Genomic DNA, 24894 nt, shown 5'->3' on the forward strand with positions numbered 1-24894 from the left:
AAAATATAAAATAGGGCTGGGGATGTGGCTCAGTGGGTTGAGTGCCCCTGAATTCCTGGTACCAAAATAAATAAATAAATAAGTTTGATAAATGCTGTCTAGGAATCATTTTCTCTGTGAGGGATAAGTTTTTAAAATTAGAAGGAAATTTAGCTAACTTATATCCTGCCACAGGACATTGCAGTTAAGGTTTTGTATACTTTCTCCTAATCAAGTTCTGAGTGTTTCTTAAGTAAGAGTGTTTTCAGTTTTCCAGTTCACTACATTGTCTCTCCTCATCAATTTTCTTATTTGCTTTTTGTGGAACTAGGGATTGAGCCCAGAGGCACTCTTCCACTGAGCCACATCCTCAGCCTTTTTTATTTTGAAATAGGGTTTCACTAAATTGCCAAGCTAGCTTCAAACTTGCCATCCTCCTGTCTCAGTCTCCCCATTCTCTGGGATTAAAGTGTGTACCACCACACCTGGCTTTCTTCACCATTTTTCTAAAAGAGTAAACCATTTTTAAAAATATTTTACAATTACATGTGCATTTATCACCGAAAATTATTTGTAAACCTGTACCCAAATTTATTTGGAAACCTGTTAAATGGCTACATAGTATTTTATCATTTCAAATCATTCCCTTATTATTGGACATACGGGATTTTTAGAAAACTTTCTGCAATTTAAGAATATCTATGTTATGCTTCATTTTGAATAAGAAAGAAGGGGAAATAAAAAATATGTATGTATCTGCTTATGTGTGTGAAAACAGGAAGAAAAGTGAATTCGGGGGAGGGTGCAAAGTGACAGGGAAGGCAGGCATGGTGGATGTTAAGGTTTAGGTCTGAAATGCCCTCTAAGGACTCATGAGTTGACAGTTTGGTCCCTAATGCAGCAATAATCAGAGGTGAGGGTCTCGGGATGTGACTGAATCACGAGGGATCTGACCTCATTAGTGGACTAATCCATAGATCATTTCCATGGTCTCATAGCTGATGGCATTATTGGGAGATGGTGTAAACCGTAAAAAATGGGGTCTAGTGGAGGAAATAGGTTACTGGGGGCATGCCCAGGAAGAAGGACAGTTCTTGTCCCTAGCCCCTTCATCTTTCTGCTTCCCAGCTACCCTGAGGTGAGCAGCTTTGCTCTGCCAAGTTCTTTCACTGGAATCTTTTCTGCCTTGCCTCAGGCCTAGAAACTACAAATAGAATCAGCTGACTATGGACTCAGGTGTCAGAGACTTTGAGTCAAAATAAATCTTTCTTCCTCTACGATGACTTTTCTCCCAAAGGCAAAAAGCTAACTAACATAGGGGAGGAGGGAGTTCAGTCCAGGTCTATGTTCTGTGCAGCCCCAACTGTGCCGCCATGCTAATGGCTGATGTGTTCCAAGGAATTAAGTAGCCAGGTGTGGTGGGACACTCCTGTAAACCCATTATTCCAGAGGCTGAGGAAGGAAGATTGAAAATTCAAGGTCAGCCTATGCAACTTAGTGAGACTTTGTCTTAAAAAAAAAAAAAAAAAAAGAGAGAGAGAAAAAAAAAATATGCTGGAAATGTAGCTCAGTGGTACAGCACTTTGCCTAGCACATGGTGCAAGGCCCTGGGTTCAATTCCCAGTACCAAAAAAACAAAAAAAACAAAAAAACAAACCAAAACAAAACAACAAAACAAAAAACTCCAAAACAATGAACCCAAATAACTTTGAATACAGTATTTTCACTATAAATTCTTAAGCTAAAGACAGCACTATGAAACAATATTGAAGTCTAATTAGTAGATCTATATTCATAATGATGAAAAACATGGATTAACAATTCTAGGGGCTGGGGTTGTGGCTCAGTGGTAGGAATGCTTGCTTAGCAAGTGTGAGGCCCTGGGTTTGACTCTTAGCACCACATACAAAATAAATAAATAAAATAAAGTTATAAAAGATATATATTTTTTTAAAAAATAACAATTCTAAAACTACTTACTACAATTCTAGGATTGAGCAAACAAATATATTGTGGACCTGTCTTTATTGCTTTTAGAAAAGGAAGCTACGAGTACAGAAAAGAAAGAGGCTTGAGTGAATCCAGTAGTTGTAGGATATAATTAGAAGTATCAACATAAACTCATAGCTAATAATTATACATTGATAAATACATATGAATATTGAGTATTGCATATGTACAAATAAACGTATTTACCAGTTGAGATGACCTCAGTAGCTTTGAACTTACAGAGTGCTCAGACCTTGCTTTCTAAATATTATTCTCCAGAAGGAGGAGTAAATCTCCTTATAGAAATTGTTGATTCTAGGAAAGGGTCACAGAATTTAAAAGATGAATATGGAACATCTTTTTCTTTTTTTAAATTTTTTATTTTGAGACAGGGTCTTGCTAAGTTGCTAAGGCTGGTCTCAAATTTGCAATCCTCCTGCCTCAGCTTTCCAAGTCGTTGGGATTGCAGGCAAGTACCACCATGCCCAGATAACAGGGAACATTTTGTTTTGCCAGAAATCAAAGTAAGTGCTCAAAGCACCACAGAAACATGTCAGAAAGATCAGCAGCCAATTTGGAGGGGTGCCCATTGGCCAAATTTGGGTTGATTTGAGCCTCAAAATAAATGATTACAACAGTTTATAACTCACTGAGTAAAATCCATGAGTAAGAATCTATGTGCTCAACTGATATAAACAAACAAACATGTAAAGGGAAGAGAAGGAAAAATCTCTTCCTTAGAGTAGAATAGTGATGATATTAACTCTGCCTATCCAAAAGCAAGGTACATCTTTCCATCTTCTAAGGTCTTCTTTGATTTCTTTCTTTAGGGTTCTGTAGTTTTCATTGTATAGATCTTTCACCTCTTTCATTAAGTTGATTCCTAAGTATTTTTTTTTTTTTTTGAGCTATTGCAAATGGGGTAGTTTTCCTCATTTCCCTCTCAGAGGATTTTTCACTGTATACAGAAATGCCTTTGATTTATGGGTGTTGATTTTATATCCTGCTACTTTGCTGAATTCATTTACTAGTTCTAGAAGTTTTCTGGTGGAACTTTTTAATTCTGATCAAAATCCCAATGGCATTCCTCATAGAAATAGAAAAAACAATCATGAAATTCATCTGGAAAAATAAGAGACCCAGAATAGCTAAACCAATCCATAGCAAGAAGAGTGAAGCGGTGGCATCACTATGCCAGACCTTAAACTATACTACAGAGCAATAGTAACAAAAACAGCATGGTATTGGCACCAAAACAGACTGGTAGATGGATGATACAGAATAGAGGACACAGAGACTAACCTACAAAATTATAATTATCTTATATTAGATAAAGGTGACAAAAACATGCATTGGAGAAAAGATAGCCTTCAACAAATGGTGCTAGAAAAACTGGAAATCCATATGCAACAAAATGAAATTAAACCCCTATCTTTCACCATGCACAAAACTCAACTCAAAGTGGATCAAGAACCTAGGAATTAAACCAGAGATTCTGCGTCTAATAGAAGAAAAAGTAGGCCCTAATCTTTATCCTGTGGGATTAGGCCCCAACTTCCTTAATAAGACTCCTATAGCACAAGAATTAAAACCAAGAATCAATAAATGGGATGGATTCAAAGTATAAAGTTTCTTCTCAGCAAAAGAAACAATCTGTGAGGTGAATAGAGAGCCTACATCTTGGGAGCAAATTTTTACCCCTCACACATCAGATACAGCACTAATCTCTAGGGTATATAAAGAACTCAAAAAGCTAAGCACCAAAAAAACAAATAATCCAGTTAATAAATGGGCCAAGGACCTGAACAGACACTTCTCAGAAGAGGATATACAATCAATCAAGAAATATATGAAAAAATGATCATCATCTCTAGCAATTAGGGAAATGCAAATCAAAACTACTCTAAGATACCATCTCACTCCAGTCAGAATGGCAGCTATTATGAAGACAAACAATAATATGTGTTGGCAAGGATGTGGGGGAAAAGGCATACTCATACATTGCTGGTGGGACTGCAAATTGGTGAAGCCAATATGGAAAGCAGTATGGAGATTCCTTGGAAACTGGGAATGGAACCACCATTTGACCCAGCTATCCCTCTCCTCGCACTATACTCAAAGGACTTAAAACCAGCATATTACAGGGACACAGCCACATCAACGTTTATAGCAGCACTATTGGGAACTATTGGGATTGGCTAACTTCACTTATCATTATCTTCTCCAGTGCCATCCATTTACCTGCAAATGCCATGATTTTATTCTCTTTTACTGCTGAATAATATCCATTCATTATATATAAAATTCTTGAAATTTCTGAATGTGGAAGAGAAAGGCAGTGGAAATGGAGAACTGAGGAGGGTAGAAGTGGGGTATAGAAAAGGGCCTCCTAGCTGGGAAGGAGAGGAGCTGGAAATACAGAATATGCTCCAAATGAGTGGGAACCGAAAGCAGAGGAGTAAAAGGGTCAGTTAATGACAATGAAGGACTGAAGCTGATGATCAGTCCCTTTTAAGAAACTTAATCCTTGTGCGGTGTCACCAATTACCATAGTAATTTACCTGCACAATGGCATGGTAAGAGCAGGCTCAGGTACCTGGTCAAATGAGAATGCCCAGATTCTCTCCCTCTAAATGCTTCCCTCTAGTGTGGGGCCACTGTTGAGTCCTACTGAATCCCTGAGCCTTTCTGGTTGGCATCCAAGAAGCAGCTAAAACATTCCACCTAGTTCACTGTCAAAGACTGAGTGGCCTGCTATGTGATATATATAAATAATCTAAAATAATCTTTCTTCTTAAATGCCCATAATGCATTTCATCAAGTACGTACAAATATAAATACTGGCCCCTGCTGAGTACTTGCTATCTGCCAAGACTATGCAAATGGTTTGTGGGGATTATCTCATTGAATCCTGCCAATAACACCATGGGATGGTAATGTGGTTATATGCCCATTTCACTGAAGAAGAAAGTTAATTAACTGGCTCCACATCAGAAAATCTAGATTCAGATGCCAGAGTCTGTCTCCAGAAACTCTAAACCAAAATGTTATGCTGGATAAAATATTTTAATCATGAAGATAAAACACAATTGATCATAAACCGAGCATTTTAAGTTAACAAATTGGGAGCCTAAGATAAAAATTATATTTGAGTATGCATTCTATTCTTCCATTCTATAATCTGTCAGACATTTATTTGAAGGAAAAAAAAAAAAGCATTACCTGACAGAAGAACTGTTGCTGGGTTCCTGTTCCAGGTGTGTTACTGAAGGTGCTGGTAGATTTGGAAGAAGAAACTGGAAGACGATGAGACACGCTGACTGGTATTGGAGTCCTGTTTGGCTGGGTCAGCGGGTCTCCCGTAAAGTTTGATCCTGATGCACCAGATTGAACCACAGACCCAAGGCTAGGATGGGCAGTGTTGCCTGAACTAACAGCAGGGAACCGACTAGGTCCTGACATGCTTGTTGCAGAGGGCATGGTAGTGAAGCCTGGTCTTCCTTGGGAAACGCTGCTCTGCCCAGGTGACAGGTGTAATACAGTTGGTGACGCTTGCTGCAAGGGCATCTGCCCACCAACAATCTGAGGAGAGGCATGATTGACTATTACTGGACTTCCAGAGGTGGCGAATGTTTGCCCCGACACTAACTGGACGGCAGTATTCTGGTTGTTTATCATCTGTCCAGAATATGGTTGGTTGGTCCTGAGCATGTTGGAAGAATTCCTATTCAACATGACATGCTCCGAGGCCACTTGGCCAGAAATGAGCTGAGAAGGTTGAGTCTGAAGAAGTTGCCCATTAATGGTCTGGACATGGTGTACCGAGTTGGAACTGACGGAAAGGCTTGTAGGTATGAGGAACTGATTTTGGGGTGTATGAGGCTGGCCCATGGGGGAATGAATAACGATACTACCCCCAGTGCTGCTCACTGCCTGTGAGGTGACGGGCTTTCTTGTGTTCTGTTGGTTGACAATGTTCACAGACATGTGTGGACCAACTACTGAGCCCTGGGGTGAGCTTGCAGAGGCAAAAGAGATCCCTTGTTGTACGTGATGCTGCTGAATTCCCAAATTGTTCACATTGTATGTATTTTGCTGACCCATCTGGATAGGCTTTGGCTGTATATTAATTGGGACTTTATTTGAGTTTGGTGCAAGACCCCTTTGTATGATGATGTTATGCACAGGTAAAGATGTTTGAAAATTTGTGCTGTTAAATGGAACGGTAACGGGCTGTGCTACTGGACTGGAACTGGAGTTACCAAACAAAGAGTTGCCATTAGGAGTCTGTCTATGAACCAGAAGCCCTCCACTCACATTTGATGGGGCTTGCTGTCCGCTGCCCTTTAATATAATTTGAGATCCATCTAGATTATTAATAGTCATCATGGAAGGTTGATTACCAAATGACCCAATTAATTGTATTTGACCAGAACCACTAATCTGACTGCTATTTGACAAATGCTGGCTGGGAACACTGATCCCCACGTGTTGCATAAAGCCATGTTGCACACCTACTGTATTGCTTGCAAATGATGCACCAACAGGCACGTGAGTCACCCCTATAGGCTGCAGCGTCTGACCTGAGTAATTAGAAACATTAGAAGCCTGAGTAAAGGATGCTGATGAAGAAGGATGAAGCTGAGCTTGTGCAAACTGTTGGCTTGAACCTATACTGGCATCTAAATATGCCTCTTCTGCCAATGTCTGTTCAGTGATATTAGCCTCCTGCAAGGATTTCTGAAGAATGTCAAAAGGTTGGTCCTCACTGAGATCAGGAAGAGGAGAAGACTCAAGTTCATCTTCAAGAAACTGAAGGCTACTTGAAAGTGGCAGTCCATCACTGGGCCCTTCTCCAAGCTGGTTGCTTACACCTTTGAGGGATGATTTAGGATCAGCATTCTGAAAAAATAAGAAGGTATTATATGGCATATCCAGCCTTTGAAAGAAATGCACAAAAATTAATCTCACTTTTGAATACAAATAAAGCATAACAATCTATTTTTCAGGTACAAGTCTTTAAACTACTCACTTTGTTTTCTAAACACTGTAAGTCTATACTTTCATTGCTCTGGTAAATTATTTTGTAGGGAACAGATAAATAACATGAGTGCTGAATAATACCTGTAGTTCAGCTCCATGATTTTGAGATACTGACATAGACTTTAGTTATTTTTATTTTTATTTTTTTGGAGCTGGGGATAGAACCCAGGCCTTGTGCATGCTAAGTACATGCTCTACCACTGAGCTACACTCCAAGCACCTAAGATTTTATTTTTTTAAAGTGGCTTCCAGGGGCTGGGGTGTGGCTCAGTGGTAGAGCGTTTATCTAGCATGTGTGAGGCACTAGGTTCGATTCTCAGCACCACATATAAATAAAGTGGCTTCCAGTCCAAGGGAGTGGGACTCAAATCTAGAGTTGTTATGTATTAGGAGACAGTTTTTCTTTCTAGTCCTTTGTACCCCAGAAGTCCAAGTGAAGGATGTTATTCTACAAGGGGTCTACAAGGTGTGCCAGCAAGAGCAGTCCAGATAAAACAAGGTTCTAACAAAATGAGTGAATGGTCATTGATTTTTTTTTTTCCCTCCTTGGTGGTACTGGTGATTGAACCCAGAGGCATTCTTCTACTGAACTGCATCCCTGACACTTTTTAAATTTTTGTTGAGATAGGTTTGCAAAGGCTATCCTCAAACTTGTGATCCTTCTACCTTAGCCTCCTGAGCAGCTGGGATTACAGGTGTGCACCATACCTAGCCATTTAATTTCTTCAAAGTAATCAACATATTAACATGTTTTTAAAACCACTAATGTTTTTAACAACATTTCTTTAACATTTTATTGGGGCTGGAGTTGTGGCTCAGTGGTAGAGCACTTGCCTAGCATGTGTGAGGCCCTGGGTTCGATTCTCAGCACCGCATTTAAATAAATGACTAAAGATCCATCAACATCTAAAAAAAATATATTTAAAAAAAAGTAAAACATTTTATTTAAGTAAAACATTTACTAAGCTCACTTGTAGGTTAGTTTCTGTCCTCAAGGAGCTATTAGGAAATAGGCATTTCAACTAGAGATAATAGCACATGGTAAGAAGAGAACTGAACACAGTGATAAATAAGACACACTCCACTGTCTAGTAGTCTTTTATGGAACATGCCAAATATTGTAAAAGGAAATAATAAAGAAGCAACAGCCATTTAAAATAAAGTGAAGACAATATGGGTATACACACTACTGAACCGTACACTTGAAAATAGTTTTTTTTTTTTTTTTTTGGTACCAGGGATTGAACCCAGAGGTACTTAACCACTGAGCCACATCTCCAGCCAATTTTTTTTTTTATTTTAATTAGAGACAGGGTCTTGCTGAGTTGCTTAGGACCTCACTAAGTTGCTAAGGCAAGCTTTGAACTTACAATCTTCCTGCCTCAGCCTTCCGAGCCACTGGGATTACAGGTACATGCCTTTGTACCCGGCAAGATGTTTTTGTTTTGCTTTTTATAGTGCTGGGGATCGAACCTAGGGCCTCATGTATGTTAGGCAAGTGCTCTTCAACTAAGCTATGTCATGCCTAGCACCAAGATGACAAATTCTGTTGTATGTATTTACTACAATTAGAGAGAGAGAGAGAGAGAGATTGAAAAAGAAAGGGGGGGAGGTAAAGAGAAAAGTTAAAAACAGAGTATTCAAGAATGAGTATGCCAATTTGCCTTAAACTAAGGTGGTGTTAGGTGCTAAATTATGAGAAGACCTAGATAGAAAAGCTGACTGATTCATTTCATATCCAATTAACAATTGAAATAGGACTAACATATCCACCAGGTCAGGTGGACATCATCTTTGGACTTGGAGAATCATTTGAAAGGAAGTGGGGAAAGCAAGAAAATTTCTGGGTTTGGTGGCACATGTCCATAATCCCAGCTACTTGGGAGGTTGAGGTAGGAGGATCACAAATTTGAGGCCAGCCTGGGCCATTTAGCTAGACCCTACAATCTCGACATAGTAACTATGTATAGTACAAACATGGTAATCTTTTTTTTTTTTTTAATGGTGTTGGGGATTAAACCACTGAGCTACACTACATCCTCTGTCCTTATTAAGTTTTAAAAATTTTTGAGACAGGGTCTTGCTAAGTTGCAGAGGCTGGCCTTGAATTTATGACTCTCTTGCCTCAGCCTCCTGAGTTGCTGGAATTACAGGTGTGCACCTTCAGCCTTCCAAGTAGCTGGAATAACAGGTGTAAACCACCACTCCTGGCTCAAACACAGTAATCTTTTTTTTTTTTTGGTACCAGGGATTGCACCTAGAGGGGCTTAACCACTGAGCCACATCCCCAGTCCTTTTTATATTTTATTTAGAGACAAGGTCCTGATAAATTGCTTAGGGCCTTGCTAAATTGCTGAGGCTGGCTTTGAACTTATGATCCTCCTGCCTCAGCCTCCCAAGTTGCTGGGATTATAGGCATGTATCACCAATGCCTGGCTCATATACCTTGTAATCTGTGACTAAAAGTAAAAAATATGTCAACATAATTCAATAGATTTTCTTCCCATATAAATTACAAAAGACAAAGATTCTGATCATGATACAAAGACAATTAAAACTTCAATTAATGGTGCCTGCCTATAGTCCCAGCTACTCACAAGGCTGAGGAAGGAGGATGACTTGAGACCAGGAGTTTGAGACCAGCCTGGGCAACACAGTGAGACCTCTGTCTCAAACAAAAACAAACAGGGGCTGGGGATGTAGCTTAGTAGTACTTTCCTACAATGTGTAAGAGTTTGATCACCAGCACCACAAAAAAACAGACAAAAAAGCCTCCCCCCCACACACAACAAATAAATCTTCAATTCACAAGGCATCCTTGAAACAAAAGTACTTGAGCGTTACATTTTGTTTCCAATACTCACAGTAGAGTTGGCGAAAATTGAATTTGAATTGGCTGCAGAATATCCTGCATTAGTCAAGTCATCGTTACTCTGCAAAGAGGAAATTCAATAAAGAAGTTGCTTCAACTGTGAGAAGGAACAGATTTTTATGTCTATGATGTTCTAGGTAATACTTACAGATTTATTACTAGGTCCATGTAGAAAATAGTTCAATGCTTGTGGGTCTCTAGAAAAGAAAAAAAGAAAGAGGGGAACAACAAATAAACAATTATCTTCACTTAATTAAATATAATGAGTATATAGCTATATATTTACTAGGGCAAAAAGAAAATGACATTAGCCTGAGAAAATCTCCTTATTTTAAGGCCATTTTCTTAGTAATTCTTTGTTTTGTTTATTGGCACCAGGAATTGGACCCTAGGGTGCTTTACCATCGAGCTACATCTGCAGCTCTTTTTACTTCTTTTTCTTCTTCTTTTTTTTTTTTTTTTTTTTTTGAGACACTAAGTTGCTGAAGCTCTTGCTAAATTGCCAAAGCTGGCCTTGAAGTTGCAATCCTCCTGCCTCAGCCTTTTGCATTGCTGGGATTAAAGGTGTGTGACAACACTCCTGGCTAATTTTTTTTATTTACGTTGTTCCAGTTCCAATTATCATTCCTTTCTGCCTCCTAGGATTTTCTTTTCTTTTTTATAGTACTGGGGATCGAACCCTGGGACCTGTGCATGCTCAACATGCGCTCTACCACTGAGCTACACCTGCAGCCTTTCCTCCTGGGATTTGTTAAAAAAAAAGTTTAGTAAGCAATTACTAAATTATGACCCCCATGTTGATATATCTCTTTCTCTTCCTGCTATAACTATGATGATCATTTAATTTTTATTAAAAAATTGAGCAGGTTTCAATATACTTTTAGGCTGTTTTTGTTCAGTAAATGCCACACATTTAATTCATCCTGAGTTTAAAATAAGCACCTTACCCAATAAGATCAAGGAGACACGAGTCATCATCATCATCCATGACAACTGTAAAGACAGGAAGAGGAAAGCATGTTTCAGTCAAGCAGATTGAAAAGCCAGTGGTATCAGTGCAATGTAAGAACATACCTTACGCTTTTTTAGATAAATAACTGTGTAATTCATGAGATAGCCCTCTAATTGCTTATTATTAATGAGATTTAAAATTTTTTTGTGGTCTCTGGACATGGTGGTGCATACCTGTAGTACCATCTACTTGGGAGACTGAGGCAGGAGGATCACTTGAGCCCAGGAGATTGAGCCCAGAAATTTGAGGTCAGCCTGTGTAATACAGCAAGACCATGTCTCAAAATAAATAAATAAATAATAATAGTAAGTAAAATAAAATTATGTGGCCATTCAAGAAAATATTGTTTAAATTGTGTTTATTGAAAACAAACCCTCAACTTATAAGTCAAGAAAGATTGTGAAAAAAACAAAGATAGTTGGCAGCAACTTCTCCCTCATGCAAATTCCCCAAAGGGACTATAAACGAAGAACAGTTCATTTTCTCAAATGTAGAATGAACAGGAGAGAAATAGCATTTTTGTTTTAGAAAAGACCTCATAGATTCAGAAGTTTTTCATTTGGTGACTGGATGTTTCTAAACATGGAGAGCAATCTGGATTTCTTGCCATATTTTGGCTATCTTTAGGAATAAAAAAAGTGGGTTCTCTGCATTTTAAGACAGAAGAGGAGGCCCTCTGGCCGCAGGCTTTGCTATGGGCTCTGGCCTGCAGGGCTGGGGTTCTTTCCCCTGCAGAGGCACTGCCACTCTTTGATTCCAAACAATCCATATCCCAATACTAGAATGTTTAAAGTAGAAAATCTTAACCAGAAGTTCAACCCCACTCCAGGATCTGACTCCCTCTCTCCCCCACCAGCGGCAGCTTCAGGCTCAGCCAGCACGACTGTGCTCTGGCTGAAACCATAACAACTGTACAAATTCCAAGAGCAGTTCTCTCCCGAGATCTAGTCAACTTACACTAGTGATCCGACACCTGGCAACACTGCTTCGCACCCATTTTGAACCATGCGTGGAATAATTTACATCACGGAATGCCAGGGCCAAGGGTTCTGGAGCAGTTGGAAAGGGCAGTTGTGAACGGCAGTTGGATGGAGGAATGAAATCCTGAAGAGATGCCCAGAAGAGGGACACGCCCGAAGAAGGCAGAAGAGATAGTCTCTACTAAATGTTTTTTTCACTGTTGAAATTGCCATCTCCTCTCCAGTTCCCCCCAATTTGCCATTCTGTCAGTCACAAGGCCAAACAAATACAAAATTCATTCCTGTCACATGGAAGGGCACTCAGGAAGAGTCTGGAAGGGTAAGTCCTCCCAATGTGGAACCTTCCCATTGGTGGATGAATCTGTGCAGTTGTTGGGTGATCTGGGTGATTACAATCCATCTGAGATAGAACGCAGTGGAGAGCAGAAATGATGGGTGAGAAAGGAGGAAGAAAAAGTGGGAAAAGTTTGCCAAAAGGTGACATCTATAGCTGAAACTAAGAAGAGCAGCCAGCTAAGTGAAATCTGCTCTTTAGGACCCAGACCAAGTTATTCACAGGCATGCTGGCATGAATGTACTAGCACAGCGTGAGTTTTGAGCAGTGAAATGGGACTGGAAGGGAAATCAGGAAAGCTATCATCAAATGGATATAGAAAAATCTGTGTGAAGTGCTCCCCTTAAATCCTGAAGATATTTACTGTGGTAGAACCACGTTAGCTAGAGTTTAGTATTACTATCCCAGGGGCCTGCTCTGCAGACATCACAATCGCATGGAATAAATCAGTCAATTGTGATGTCTAGTTAAACTATAAAGTGGATATTATTTCTTTACTTCATCGTGAACATTAAAAAGGAGTTCTAGTGTATCCTTCCTAAGTTTATTTTTTTAAATGTCTGGGCTGGGGATTTAGTTTAGCAGTATGGCACATCTGAACATGTGGGAGGCCCTGGGGTTTGATCCCCAGTTCCATAAAAAAATAAACAAACAAATAAAATACCTAACAGTCTCTGATACAAACTAATTAATAAAAAAAAAAAACATAAGTAAAAAAAGAGCCTACACCAAAGAAAATCACTTGTACAACTCTTTCAGCTTCCCTCCATACTTGGTGCCCTTTCCCTATTTCTGATACTCCAAGAAAGGAGGTCAGCAAAGGCCACAGAGGCGTCACTGCCACGAGGACTTGCAAGCGTACAGAATGTTTGCTGTGCCAAAATTCAAAGTGAAAGCTACTCCTTAAATAATCTAAATAAAATAATTTTATAATATTGGATTAAATTAAAGCCACACGCATCATTCTCTATCAAACCAAGGAGGCTGCTCAAACACTTGACTTAAAAGAGCCTCCCTGAGGATATCCAGCCTATGAGTGCATTGGGGACCCTACCAGGCAGGCGGCTTCCTCAGTCCCCTGCAGACAGAACTCTTAAGAGTCTTCACAGTCAAGGGCACCCTGAGAATTCTACTTTTTAAAGGACCACACTCTTTTCTGGCTTTAAACAGTTTCAAATTACAAGAGATGGACCTTACCCCTGCATCCCTGGCTTTAAATTGTGCTGAAATGCAGTCTAATCCTTTCCCCAGAATGATATATGGCTCATTAAAGTAAAATTATAAAATCTGACTACAGTTCTAGCTGGGTGCAGTGGTGTATGCCTATAATCCCAGCAGCTTGGAAGGCTGAGAAAGGAGGATCACGAGTTCAAAGCCAGCCTCAGCAAAAATGAGGCGTTAAGCAACTCAATGAGACCCCGTCTCTAAATAAAATACAATGAGCTGGGGATGTGGCTTAGTGGTCAAGTGCCCTTATATTAGTTCAATCCTAGGTATCACCAAAAAAAAAAAAGACTACAATTCTAAAATGGAAAGACAATTCCAGGATCAGACTAAAAAAGGAAGAGTTTCTTTGGATTCTCAATTCTGAATTCTAATTAAGGCTCTATTTTTTTTTTTTTCATTCAAGTAATAAGCCTGGAGTCACTGGATAGATGTATGACACCAGGTGAGTTTTCTACAGCTGTGTGAAAGATGGTCCTTGTCCAAGGGGAGACTCCCTAGATCAATGGTTGGAAACTATTTCTTGGCAACAGCTATTACCAAGCCACAGTCACTCAGAAACAGCAGCTCTTGACAGCAAGGTTTGTAAGGGAGGGAAGGGGAATAGGTCACCCCGCAAGTTCAGAATCACTACCATGGACACTGGAAACACCCTTGAATATATTAAAACTAATATTTAAAATTATTCTTAATAGAATCAATAAATATCTTGAATAATAGCTTTTAATCAAGAGGATACAGTGTAAAAGTGATGTTTCAAAACAGTGGAGAAATGGCAATCATATGGAAAATATGTGGACCCATACCTCACACCTTACACAAAAATAAATTCCAAATGGATCTAAGAGTTAAATGAGGGAGTGAAGGAGAAAGAAGCTTAAAGTGCTAAAATAACACATGGGAGAATTAAAGAAAAAAATCTTGGCACAGGGAAGTCCAAGTATGTCACATAATACAGAAGTCACAAAAAATTGACAAATTTCATGCCAAAAATTTTAAAATTCTGCACAATAGTCTGGCATAGTGATGCATACCTGCAATCCCAGTGACTTGGAAGGCTGAGGCAGAAGGATTCCAAGTTCAAGGCCAGCCTCTGCAACTTAGTGAGACCCAGTCTCAAAACTAAAAAATATAGGGGGCTGGGGTACAGCTCAGTGGCAGAGCACTTCTGGATTCAATCCCCAGAACTGCAAAAACAAAACAAAGCAAAACAAAGAATACTCTGTATCAGCCTTTTTTTTTTTTTTAAGCTGGGGATTGAACACAAGAGTGCTTTACCACTGAACTATATCCTGGTTCTTTCTTTTTAATATTTTTTAGTTATAGTTGGACACAATACCTTTATCTTATTTATTTATTTTTATGTGGTGCTGAGGATAGAACCCAGGGCCTTTCATGTGCTAGGCAAGCACTCTACCGCTGAGCCACAACACCAGCACCCCCCCACCTCCCCCCACCCCATTCTTTTTATTTTAAGACAGGTTCTCACTAAGTTGCTGAGTGTCTCACTATGTTGCTAAGGCTGACATCAAACTTGCAATCCTCCTGTTCAGTCTCCCAAGTCACTGGGATTACAGGAATACACCAATGCGCATGGTTACATCAGCTTTGTAAGGAAATATCTTAAAAACAATTTGATTTTCGTTAGGGTCAGGAAGAATATCAAAGAGTTCTCACGCAGAGATATGAAGAAAAATGACAGACTATTTAAATTCTTTTCACATGAAGGAAAGCTCTAGTAACAAGAAACCTATTGGTATCAGGAAGATGTATTTCAGCAAAGCCAGCTGAGCTCTGGTTCTTTAAGACGCTCTAAGATAGTGGCAATGGGAAAAAACTAAGCTTGACTTTTGAGAGACAGAAAACAGGATTTCAAATCCTTCACAAACTGAACTTTGGCATGTGAGCACTAGTTGTGTTTTCTTGACTTCTTATTCTTCCAAAAATATGGCATACTGAAGATGTTGGCCAAGAAACTGAATTTTAAAAGGCTATCAAGGACTTACTAAAGTATGAAAAATGACTGACATTTTCTTTATATGAATTAATTATGGTACAGCATCACTACATGACATAATTTCCCAGTCACTTACAAATTCACCTCTAAAAGGTGTTCAAGGGTAGCACAGAATCACATTTGGACTTTAAGGAATCATGAACTAGGAATGATTGCAGTCTTCAGAATGTTTTTTTCGAGCTATAGTCATTTTTATTTTTATCCACATACATACCATTTCTAGTGTTCTTTATTTCTTTGAGTAAACTCAGGTTTCATCTGGCATTATTTTCCTTCTCCTAAAGGATTTTCTTTATTATTATTATTATCATTATTATTTTGGACCGGAAATTGAACTCGGGGGTACTTGACTACTGAGCCACATCCCCAGTCCTATTTTGTATTTTATTTAGAGACAGAGTCTCACTGAGTTGCTTAGCAACTCACCATTGCTGAGGCTGGCTTTGAACTCTCAATCCTCCTGCCTCAGCCTCCTGAAGTTCTTTTTTTTTTTTTTAATATTTATTTTTTGGTGTAGATGGACACAACACAATGCATTTTATTTTTATGTGGTGCTGAGGATCAAACCCGGGTCCCACCCATGCTAGGCGAGCGCTCTACCGCTGAGCACAATCCCAGCCCAGCCCCCTCCTGAGGTTCTTTTTATTTTTATAGCAGGTCTTCTAGTGATAAATACTTTTTACTAGAGATTGAATCCAGCAGTGTTTTACTGGAGCTACATCTCCAGTTACCTGCCACCTTATTTTTTTGGAGACAGTGTTTTGCTAATATTGGCTTTGAACTTGCAATCCTTCTCCCTCAGCCTCCCAAATAAGTGAGAATACAGACATGTGCCACCATGCCCAGCACTTTCATGTCTTTAAAAAGTATTTATTATGGGCTGGGGATGTGGCCCAAGCGGTAGCACGCTCGCCTGGCATGCGTGCAGCCCGGGTTCGATCCTCAGCACCACATACCAACAAAGATGTTGTGTCTGCCAATAACTAAAAATAAATAAATAAATAAATAAATATGTTTTTTTTAAAAAGTATTTATTATGCCTTAAAAAGCAAATAGTTATTTTTTGCAGTGATGAGGATTAAACCCAGGGCCTCACACACGGTAGGCAAGTATTCTGCCACTGAGTTACATCCCAACTCAATTATTATTATTATTATTTTATTTTATTTTACAGTCCTAGGGACTGAACCCAGGGATACTCTACTACTGATCTACATCCCCAGCCTTTTTTTTTTTTTCAAAAAAAATTATTTTATATCGTATTGACATTTAGAAAAAAATAAATACCCCAGCCCTTCTTATTTTTTTATTTGAAGACAGTGTTTCACTCAGTTGCCAAGGCTGGCTTCCAATTTGCAATTACCCTGCCTGAGCTACCACTCACTGGGATTATAGAAGTGCACCACTGTGTCTGGCTCCTACCTTTATCTTTGAAATATATTTTCACTGGTCATATTGTTCAAGATTAGACGCCCCCCTCCCATTTTTAAAGGTATTGCTGCATTGTTACTCATTATTTCCAAAGAGAAATTTGTTTTCTTTCTTTGTTTCTTTTATTCATAATATCTTTTCCATTTGAATTCTGTAATTTTATCTTTACCACTAGTTTTAGGCTATATGATTATAATATGCCTTGATATAGTTTTCTTCATACTTTTGTGCTTGGGTTCATTAGGCATATAGGATGCAGGTTTCTAGTTTTCCTTCAATTTAGAAAAATCTCAGTTATAATGTTTTCAAATATTTTATGCTCCTCCCTCTCCTTCTGAGAACCCAATTATAAGTGCATTATTAGGCTGCTAATTGGTGTGCGTGTGTATTTCTTTTTTGGGGATAAGGAGGTTTCAGTCTTTTTTTCTCTCTGGTTTTCATTTGGATAGACTCTATTGCTGTATCTTAAAGCTTACTATTCTTCTCTTCTGTAGCGTCTAATTTGCTTTTAATTGGTAATCCCGCCAGTGTGTTATTTTCAAGCACTATTTTCATCTCTAGAGTTCAATTTAGGTCTTTTTTATATCTTTCATGTCTTCATTTAATATGCCCTATGTTTCCTTATCACTATTTTGTATAAGCTGAAAAAGGTTAACATTTTAATGTTTCCTCTGTCATTGTTGGGCCTTTATTCATTTTTTTCCCACTCTTCATTATGAGTGATATTTTTCTGGTTATTTTTCATTGGATGCCAGACATTTCCTTCTTTTGGGGTGTGTATATATGTGGGGAGAATGGGGTCTTGCTAAGTTTGCCCAAGCTGGCCTCAAACTCCTAGGCTCAAGTGATTCTCCTGCCTCAGTCTCCAGACTGAGGTATGCACCATCACACCTCATTGGCCATTTGATAAATGTGATCCTGGGGATTGAGCCGAGGGATACTACCACTAAGCTACAACCCTACCCCTTTTATTTTTTATTTTGAGACAGATTCTCACTAGGTTGCCCAGGCTGGCCTAGAACTTGTAGAACTAGACTCAGCCTCCCAACTCACTGGAATTACAGGTGTGGGCCACCACACCCAGCTACGGTTTGATCCTTTTAAACTTTGTCAATCTTCAGTAGAGGGTCAATTTTGCCCTGTACTGAGGCAGTATCCTTCTGGTTACTCCACCTGATGTCCCATGAATTACAAGGAACTTTGCACACTTGTAGGTGGGCACAAACTTTTGTACGAGTTCCAAGTCTTCTTTCCTCTAATCCTTTCAGGTGGTCCTTTTCTAGGACTTGGTAGTTTCCTCATACACATGGACTGATCAATTATCTTGAGGAAGGTGTGTAGGTTTCAAGAGTGTTCTCTTTGTGCACCTCTCTTCTCGCCCCACCTGTGAACTTTAGCCATTTTCACCTTCCAGCTTTATTAGCTCAACTAAGTAAGACTGCCAGACCACATCTGGGTCGACTCCCTCTGCTATGACCTTCCAGTGGGCAGGGACACTGATATAGCTCATGTTGTTTGTTTTCTTTTGGGGTGTGTATGTGTGTGGGGAGATGGGTCAAGAGTCATTGTTCAGTGCTGCCTGATATCCAATGTCTAACCCCTACTATTTCATATATTTTATTCAAATGTAAGTTTTCTTATGTAAAAAGGTTATGATGATTATTCCACCATAGCCTTACAAGAATTAATTCTAAGTTTTTGTTTCAATTAAGAGTTCATCAGGGGCTGGGGATGTGGCTCAAGCGGTTGCGCGCCCGCCTGGCATGCGTGCGGCCTGGGTTCAAGGGAGAAGGAAGAGCAGAAATTTAAATTGTTTGCTCAATTTTCTCCTGTGCTTCCTTTTGTTTTCTACACTGAAGAACAGCTTAGAAAATGGGAGAGCCTGCTTCTTTATTTGTCTTTTATCAAGTTTAGGGAGTATAAAGAATATCAGTACCTTGCACATATTATATGCAAGGTACTATGATAGGGACTGGGGATATCAAGTGAATGTTACATAAAATATAATAATAAGCAGAACAAGATGGCGCCCCATGTAATCCCAGATACTCAGGAGGCTGAGATAGGAGAACATCTCACAAGTTTGAGGCCAACCTGGGAGACCCTGTCTCAAAAGAAAAAAACATAAAGGACTGGAGCTATAGTTCAGTGGTAGATTATTCCCTGGGTTCAATCCCCAACACAAACACACATACACACACACACACACACACACACAGAGTAATAACAAATGTAAATACCTTGAACATCAGAAAAGCAAGGCTGAAAAGTGAACTAATGAGACTAAGTGTGGTGGCCCACACCTCTAATCCTAGTGGCTCGGAAGGCTAAGGCAGGAGGATTGTGAGTTCAAGGTCAGCCTCAGCAACTTAGTGAGGTCCTAAGTAACTTAGCAAGACCCTGTCTCTAAATAAAATATAAAAAGGGCTGGGGATGTGACTCAGTGGTTAAGTGTCCTGGGTTCAATCCCTGATAATCAAAAAAAAAAAAAAAAATGAACTAACGTATGTAGACAATTTTCCAAGGAGTGTCATGATCAAAAAAATTTGTCACGAATAACCATTTACTCAGGCTAAGTAATTATTTATGTCATTCAGGATATAAAGTATTGTTATCTTATTCCTTTTACCAGGGTGTAATTGTTCTGGGCTGTTAAATTTTATAATTCTAAGACCTCAATTTCTGGCATGGTTTCTGCTTATAAGAGAACTTACTCTTTTGGAAGAAGGATGTGTAAAAATTTATCACACCTGCAAAGTGAGAAGTGATAGAAATTTTTGCAGGAGTTCCCAAGCTTCTTCAGGTAAACTTGATTAAAAATAGAAGTAAAAAGCTGTCTCCTCTTTCCTAAGCTGTTCTTCAGGGTAGAAAACAAAGGAGGCACAGGAGAAAACTGTACGATTTAAATGTCTGTCCTCCTTCCTCCTCCTTTTTGCTTTTCTTCCCTCTTATAGGGTACATTGAGTCTATATAATTCAGGCTGTTGAACTCATTAAATTGTTCTTATTTCTTAAAGTGATTTCAAAAAATTTAAAATGATTATAAGGCCCTGATAGAATAATTGGGACTACACTTACCTTCTTACATTATATTTTTTAAAAAAGATTAACAATTGGATAAAATTTATGAAACAATGGGCTTTAGACACTGAATATCAGGCAGCATAGAAGAGTACTTTTTGTGAAATAAATGACCTTGTGCTAGAAGAAAACGTGACTATTTTCCTGATTATATTGATTTGCAATAAAAAGAAGGTATCAAAAGCAACATGACTGGATCTGAGTTTTTCAGTTATTTTTCAACAAAGAACTTCATTTGTTTTGTCACCAAAGGTTTCTAGCAGCAAAGGGAAGGTAGGAAAGACGAAGAAAAATTACTAGGAGAAAAATTCAGCTATTAAAAAATTCCCTCAAAGTCAGAAAAGATGACTATTAATGTACTAAAACCTTGATGCATCTCAAGAAATGCAAAATTTGAAGACCTTTAAACTTTTGGGGTTTTTTCCTTTTTAATTGGTGCATCTTAATTATACAGAATAATGGGCTTAATTGTGGCATATTTATACATGCATATAACATAACTTGATCAATTTCAGTCTCTAATACCTCCCCGCTTTAAACTTTAATTCCAACTTGGAATGATGTGAGTAGAAATGTGCCTAAATGGGCTGGGGATGTGGCTCAAGTGGTAGTGCGCTCACCTGGCATGCATGCGGCCTGGGTTTGATCCTCAGCACCACATACAAACAAAGAAGTATGTCCGCCGATAATTAAAAAATAAATATTAAAAATTCTCTCTCTCTCTCCCTCTCTCTCTTTAAAGAAAAAAAAGAAAGAAAAAAAAATAAATGTGCCTAATATCAAGCATTCCAGTTGGCAAACACAATGGGCTGTAATGTGGGGCAGCACAGCAACAATGCTAGAGGCCTGGGAACAAAATCTGCCAAGGCTTCACAGAGGCTAGGGACATGGGGGAAATGATGAATTTGGAAGTCATAGGACTTGTTTTAGATGAACACTTGTGATTAACAAGCCCCAACCTCTTGGGGCCCCTTTATTTCCATCTCTAAATGAAGTTAATAGACCACATTAGTAAATTTTAAACTTTGTTCCCAGGGCCTAGGATTCTTTGAGGCATCCAGGAGCTGTTCTGGAAGCCTACGAAGGTTGTTGGTGGAGGCACTCTGACACCTCACTTGTAACCATACATATCCTTCAACTGAGTGGTTAAACTCTTACTTAACTGGAAGAAAAAAGTTTGAAAACCATTTAAGTTCTTCAGCATCTAGGACCACCAGAACTCAATGGTTTGCAAGGAATGGACTATCAACAGTGATTAACTAAAAATGGAAACACAGGAATCCATGAAATTCAAGAATTTATTATTATTTCAGCAAGAAAATAATAATAAATATAGGGCCCAAACCTAATTAAGATAAATTCCAGCCAGGTATGGTGGGCATGTCTGTAATCCCAGCAACTTGGAAAGCAGAGGCAGGAGGATTGCAAGTTCAAAGCCAGCCTCCGCATTTTGGCAAGGCCCTAAGCAACTTGGTGAGTCCCGGTCTCAAAAATAGAAAAGTCTGGGGATGTGGCTCAATAGTTAAGCACCCCTGGGTTCATTCTACTGTACAAAAGAAAAGAAAGAAGATAAACTCACTACAACATAGTACTAATGATCTTGAGTTTAATGACTATAAGAATCATTAACCACACAAATCATTGTTTCTCAAACTCTGGTGTCTGAGGAAATAATCTTAGGTGGTCTAAGTTAAGTTTGAGAAACAACAGATTCTAAAATTATCTAGAAATACACATGCTAAAAAACTTTAGGGCTGGGGCTGTGGCTCAGTGGTAGAGCGCTTGCTTAGCATATGTGAATCACTGGGTTCAATTCTCAGCACTTACTATAAATAAATAAAATAAAGGTCCATTGACCAAAATAAGTAAATAAATTTTGGAGCCAATAAAAATTCTGCTTAAGGGACTAGGTTGTGCCTTAGTGGCAGAGTGCTTGCCTAGCACATGTGAGGCACTGGGTTCGATCCTCAGCACCACATAAAAATAAATATACAAAATAAAGATATTGTGTCGTTGTATAATTAAAAAGTAAAATAAATTCTGCTTAACATGTTTGCTAGACTACTCAGAACATATATATATATATATATTTTTTTTTTTAATTTTGATCTTTTAGAAACTTTGTGATGCTGGAAATTGAATCCAGGGTCTTGTACATGCTAAGCAAGTGTCCTATCTTTGAGCTACACCTCAGTTCCTCAAAATTTTGAAAGTCACTAAGAATCTACTGACAGAAGATCTGTGTACACATCATCTGACTGATGCAAAGATGGCCCTGGAGTGAACATATTTCAACTGCTAATTCTGTACCAGTTTGGGTGGAGAGGTGGCCTCAACTCTCAATGAAGGAGGGTATCAAAAGAAACTATTGGTTGAATCTCAAGTCTTGAGTGGATCTGGATATACAAGAGATACAAAACTGAAAGTACCAAAGCCCTCAGCATTGCAGAATGCTTTTCGCTGCCCACTCTCCCATACCAACCAGCTGAGAGTGGAAAGAATGAGCAAAGCTCGATTATAACAGATTAAAACACTGACTTCAAATATTACTAATAGAAAGCCAGGTACAGTGGTGCACACCTGTAATCCCAGCTACTCAAGAAGCTGAGACAGGAAGATCTTGAGTTCAAAACCAGCCTCAGCAACTTAGCAAGATTCTAAGTGACTTCACAAGAATCTGTTTCAAAATAAAATTTTAAAAAAGGGCTAAGGATATGGCTCATTGGTTAAGTGCCCCTGGGTTCAATCTCCAGTACCAAAACAAAACAAATATTACTAATAGACTATCATCTAGACATTAAGAGTTAAAATGATATTATAGTGCTATACTCATAAGCAGGAATCTTGTCATATTCATCTTTATGTCCTCAGTAAATAGCATATAAACAGGTACAATAAATTCTGAACAAATATCTAGGGCTTAAATGTAGGCCAGCTGCATTTTATGTAGTGTGTGCTCCCAAAGACTTCATGTAACTAGACTCATATAATTCTAATCAATTCTGACATAAAAATGTACAATTTGTTTTTTAAAAATATTTTTTTTAGTTGTAGATGGACACAACACCTTTATTTTATTTATTTTTATGTGGTACTGAGGATCAAACCTAGTGCCTCACACGTGCAAGGCACGCGCCCTACCACTTAGTCATAACCCCAGCCCCCCGAAACATATGATTTCTTACAATCTATTGGCATTGAAATGTTGCAATTCCTGATGAATTGTAAGTATATTACATTCTGCTAATGTTTTTAGATGTAATAATGAAGTTGGGTTTATATTTTTAATAAGAACCTTTATCTTTTAGAGATCCATACTGAAATAGGTATAAATGAAAAAACATAATGGTTGAGATTTGTTTCAAGATAATAGATACAGGAGTTGATTATTAAAAACATGGAATCCTGGGCTGGGGTTGAGTAGCTCAGTGGTTGAGTGCTTACCTCGCATGCGTGAGGCACTGGGTTCGATTCTCAGCACCACATAAAAAAATAAATAAATAAAACAAAGATAGTGTCCATCTACAACTAAAAAAATGTTAAAACCAAAACGAAACAAAACATAAAATCCTGTCTACCCCCAAGCTCATTCCTTGGATATTTTGATTTACCAGGAATGTGAAGTTATTCTTTACCCTTGGGAAAATTTCAGGCAAATTGGGAAACCTGTCCTAAGTGGAATAGAGTCAGGTGGGACCTGCCAACAAGAACCTCTGGTTGGCTCAGAAATACAAATTGAGGCTCCACCTCTCCAAACTCAAGTTTGGGCATCTGACTGAAGAAGATGCTGTGGTTGAAATCTTATTTGGGATGTGTTGTCCTAGACCATCTTCAGGATTGTTCTCTTTTCACCCTTTCCCACTAATAATCCCTTTGTTTCTCCTTTTTCCTCTTTACTATATTTACATTAGAACCTTAGCTCCACCAGGTTGAAGTTTATGTCTATTTACTGATGAATGTTGGCCCAGAACAGTACCTGACATAAAATTGAAGCTCAGTGAACATTTTTAAAAATGAGCTTATCACCCTTTCCAAGGTGTTGACCACAAAATGGCAAACCTGCCACAAAATCAGCCATGCCAGGGAGAGTGTGCTTATTCCCTTTTCCTTGAAACTTACTTCAGTTTTTCAAGAACATATGTATTTTCTTTGGAGACCAGATTATTCCTATGGGAGAACAAGTAAAGAATGTGTAATGGAGGGCTGGGTTGTAGCTCAGCAGTAGAGTGCTTGCCTCGCATGTGGAAGGCACTGGGTTCGATCCTCAGCACCCCATAAAAATAAAATAAAGGTATTGTGTCCACCTAAAAGAATATTTAGAAAAAACTAAAAGAATATTAAAAAAAAAGAGTGTGGAATGGAGCAAGTTATTCCCCACTATTCCCTACACTGGTCAATGCCACCTACCTAGCCCCTAGACACAAGGCATTATTTCTAGTACCTGTCCTTGCCCAGGTGATAATTTCCATATCTAAAATGTTCTTCCTCTTATTCTACACCTACTAAAATTCCAACTATTATTCCAACCCAGCCTGAAGCCCACCTCTTTGAGTCCTTCTCAGATGGGCTGCCTTTAGAATTCTAAACAAGAATGCCAAAAGCAACAACGATGTCTTTGGACACTGCTCAGATCCTGCTTTGCAGTAACATCTTTTTTTGTTTTTTGGGGGTTTCTTTTCAGTACTGGGTATTGAACGCAGGAGTGCTTTACCACATTCTCATCCCTTTTTATTTGTTTATTTTGAGACAGGGTCTTGCTAAGTTGCTCAGAGCCTTGCCAACTTGCTGAGGCTGGCTTTGAACTTGTGATCCTCCTTCCTCAGCCTCCCAAGCTACAGGGATTATAGGCGTTTGCTACTGTGCCCAGTTTATCTTTGTTATCATGCCTTTCTTCTAACTAAGGCAGAGCCCAAATTTAAATAAATACATCATC

General features: G+C 38.8%; 1 protein-coding gene across 6 annotated transcripts in view; it reads right to left on the reverse strand.

The window, feature by feature from the left end:
* Nucleotides 1-24894, reverse strand: part of Bicral (BICRA like chromatin remodeling complex associated protein) — a 76275-nt gene that overhangs the window by 28248 nt on the left and 23133 nt on the right. For 5 of the 6 annotated variants that reach the window (XM_046426243.2, XM_046426246.2, XM_058573199.1 and 2 more), the window contains 4 exons: nucleotides 10831-10876; nucleotides 10032-10080; nucleotides 9876-9944; nucleotides 5191-6870 (listed from right to left, as the gene is read on the reverse strand). In XM_046426243.2, the coding sequence (XP_046282199.1) occupies nucleotides 5191-6870; nucleotides 9876-9944; nucleotides 10032-10080; nucleotides 10831-10871 (1839 nt within the window). In that variant the 5' untranslated portion in view covers nucleotides 10872-10876. Of the gene's footprint in view, nucleotides 1-5190; nucleotides 6871-9875; nucleotides 9945-10031; nucleotides 10081-10830; nucleotides 10877-14467; nucleotides 14842-24894 lie in introns of those variants that run through there. The other variant, XM_046426245.2, reaches the window with a different exon arrangement.

This window comes from Marmota monax, unplaced genomic scaffold (assembly GCF_021218885.2).
Source record: "Marmota monax isolate L192 unplaced genomic scaffold, Marmota_monax_Labrador192_F-V1.1 WCK01_AAM20220418_F8-fsc00187, whole genome shotgun sequence".
In the NCBI taxonomy this organism is placed as follows: domain Eukaryota; kingdom Metazoa; phylum Chordata; class Mammalia; order Rodentia; family Sciuridae; genus Marmota; species Marmota monax.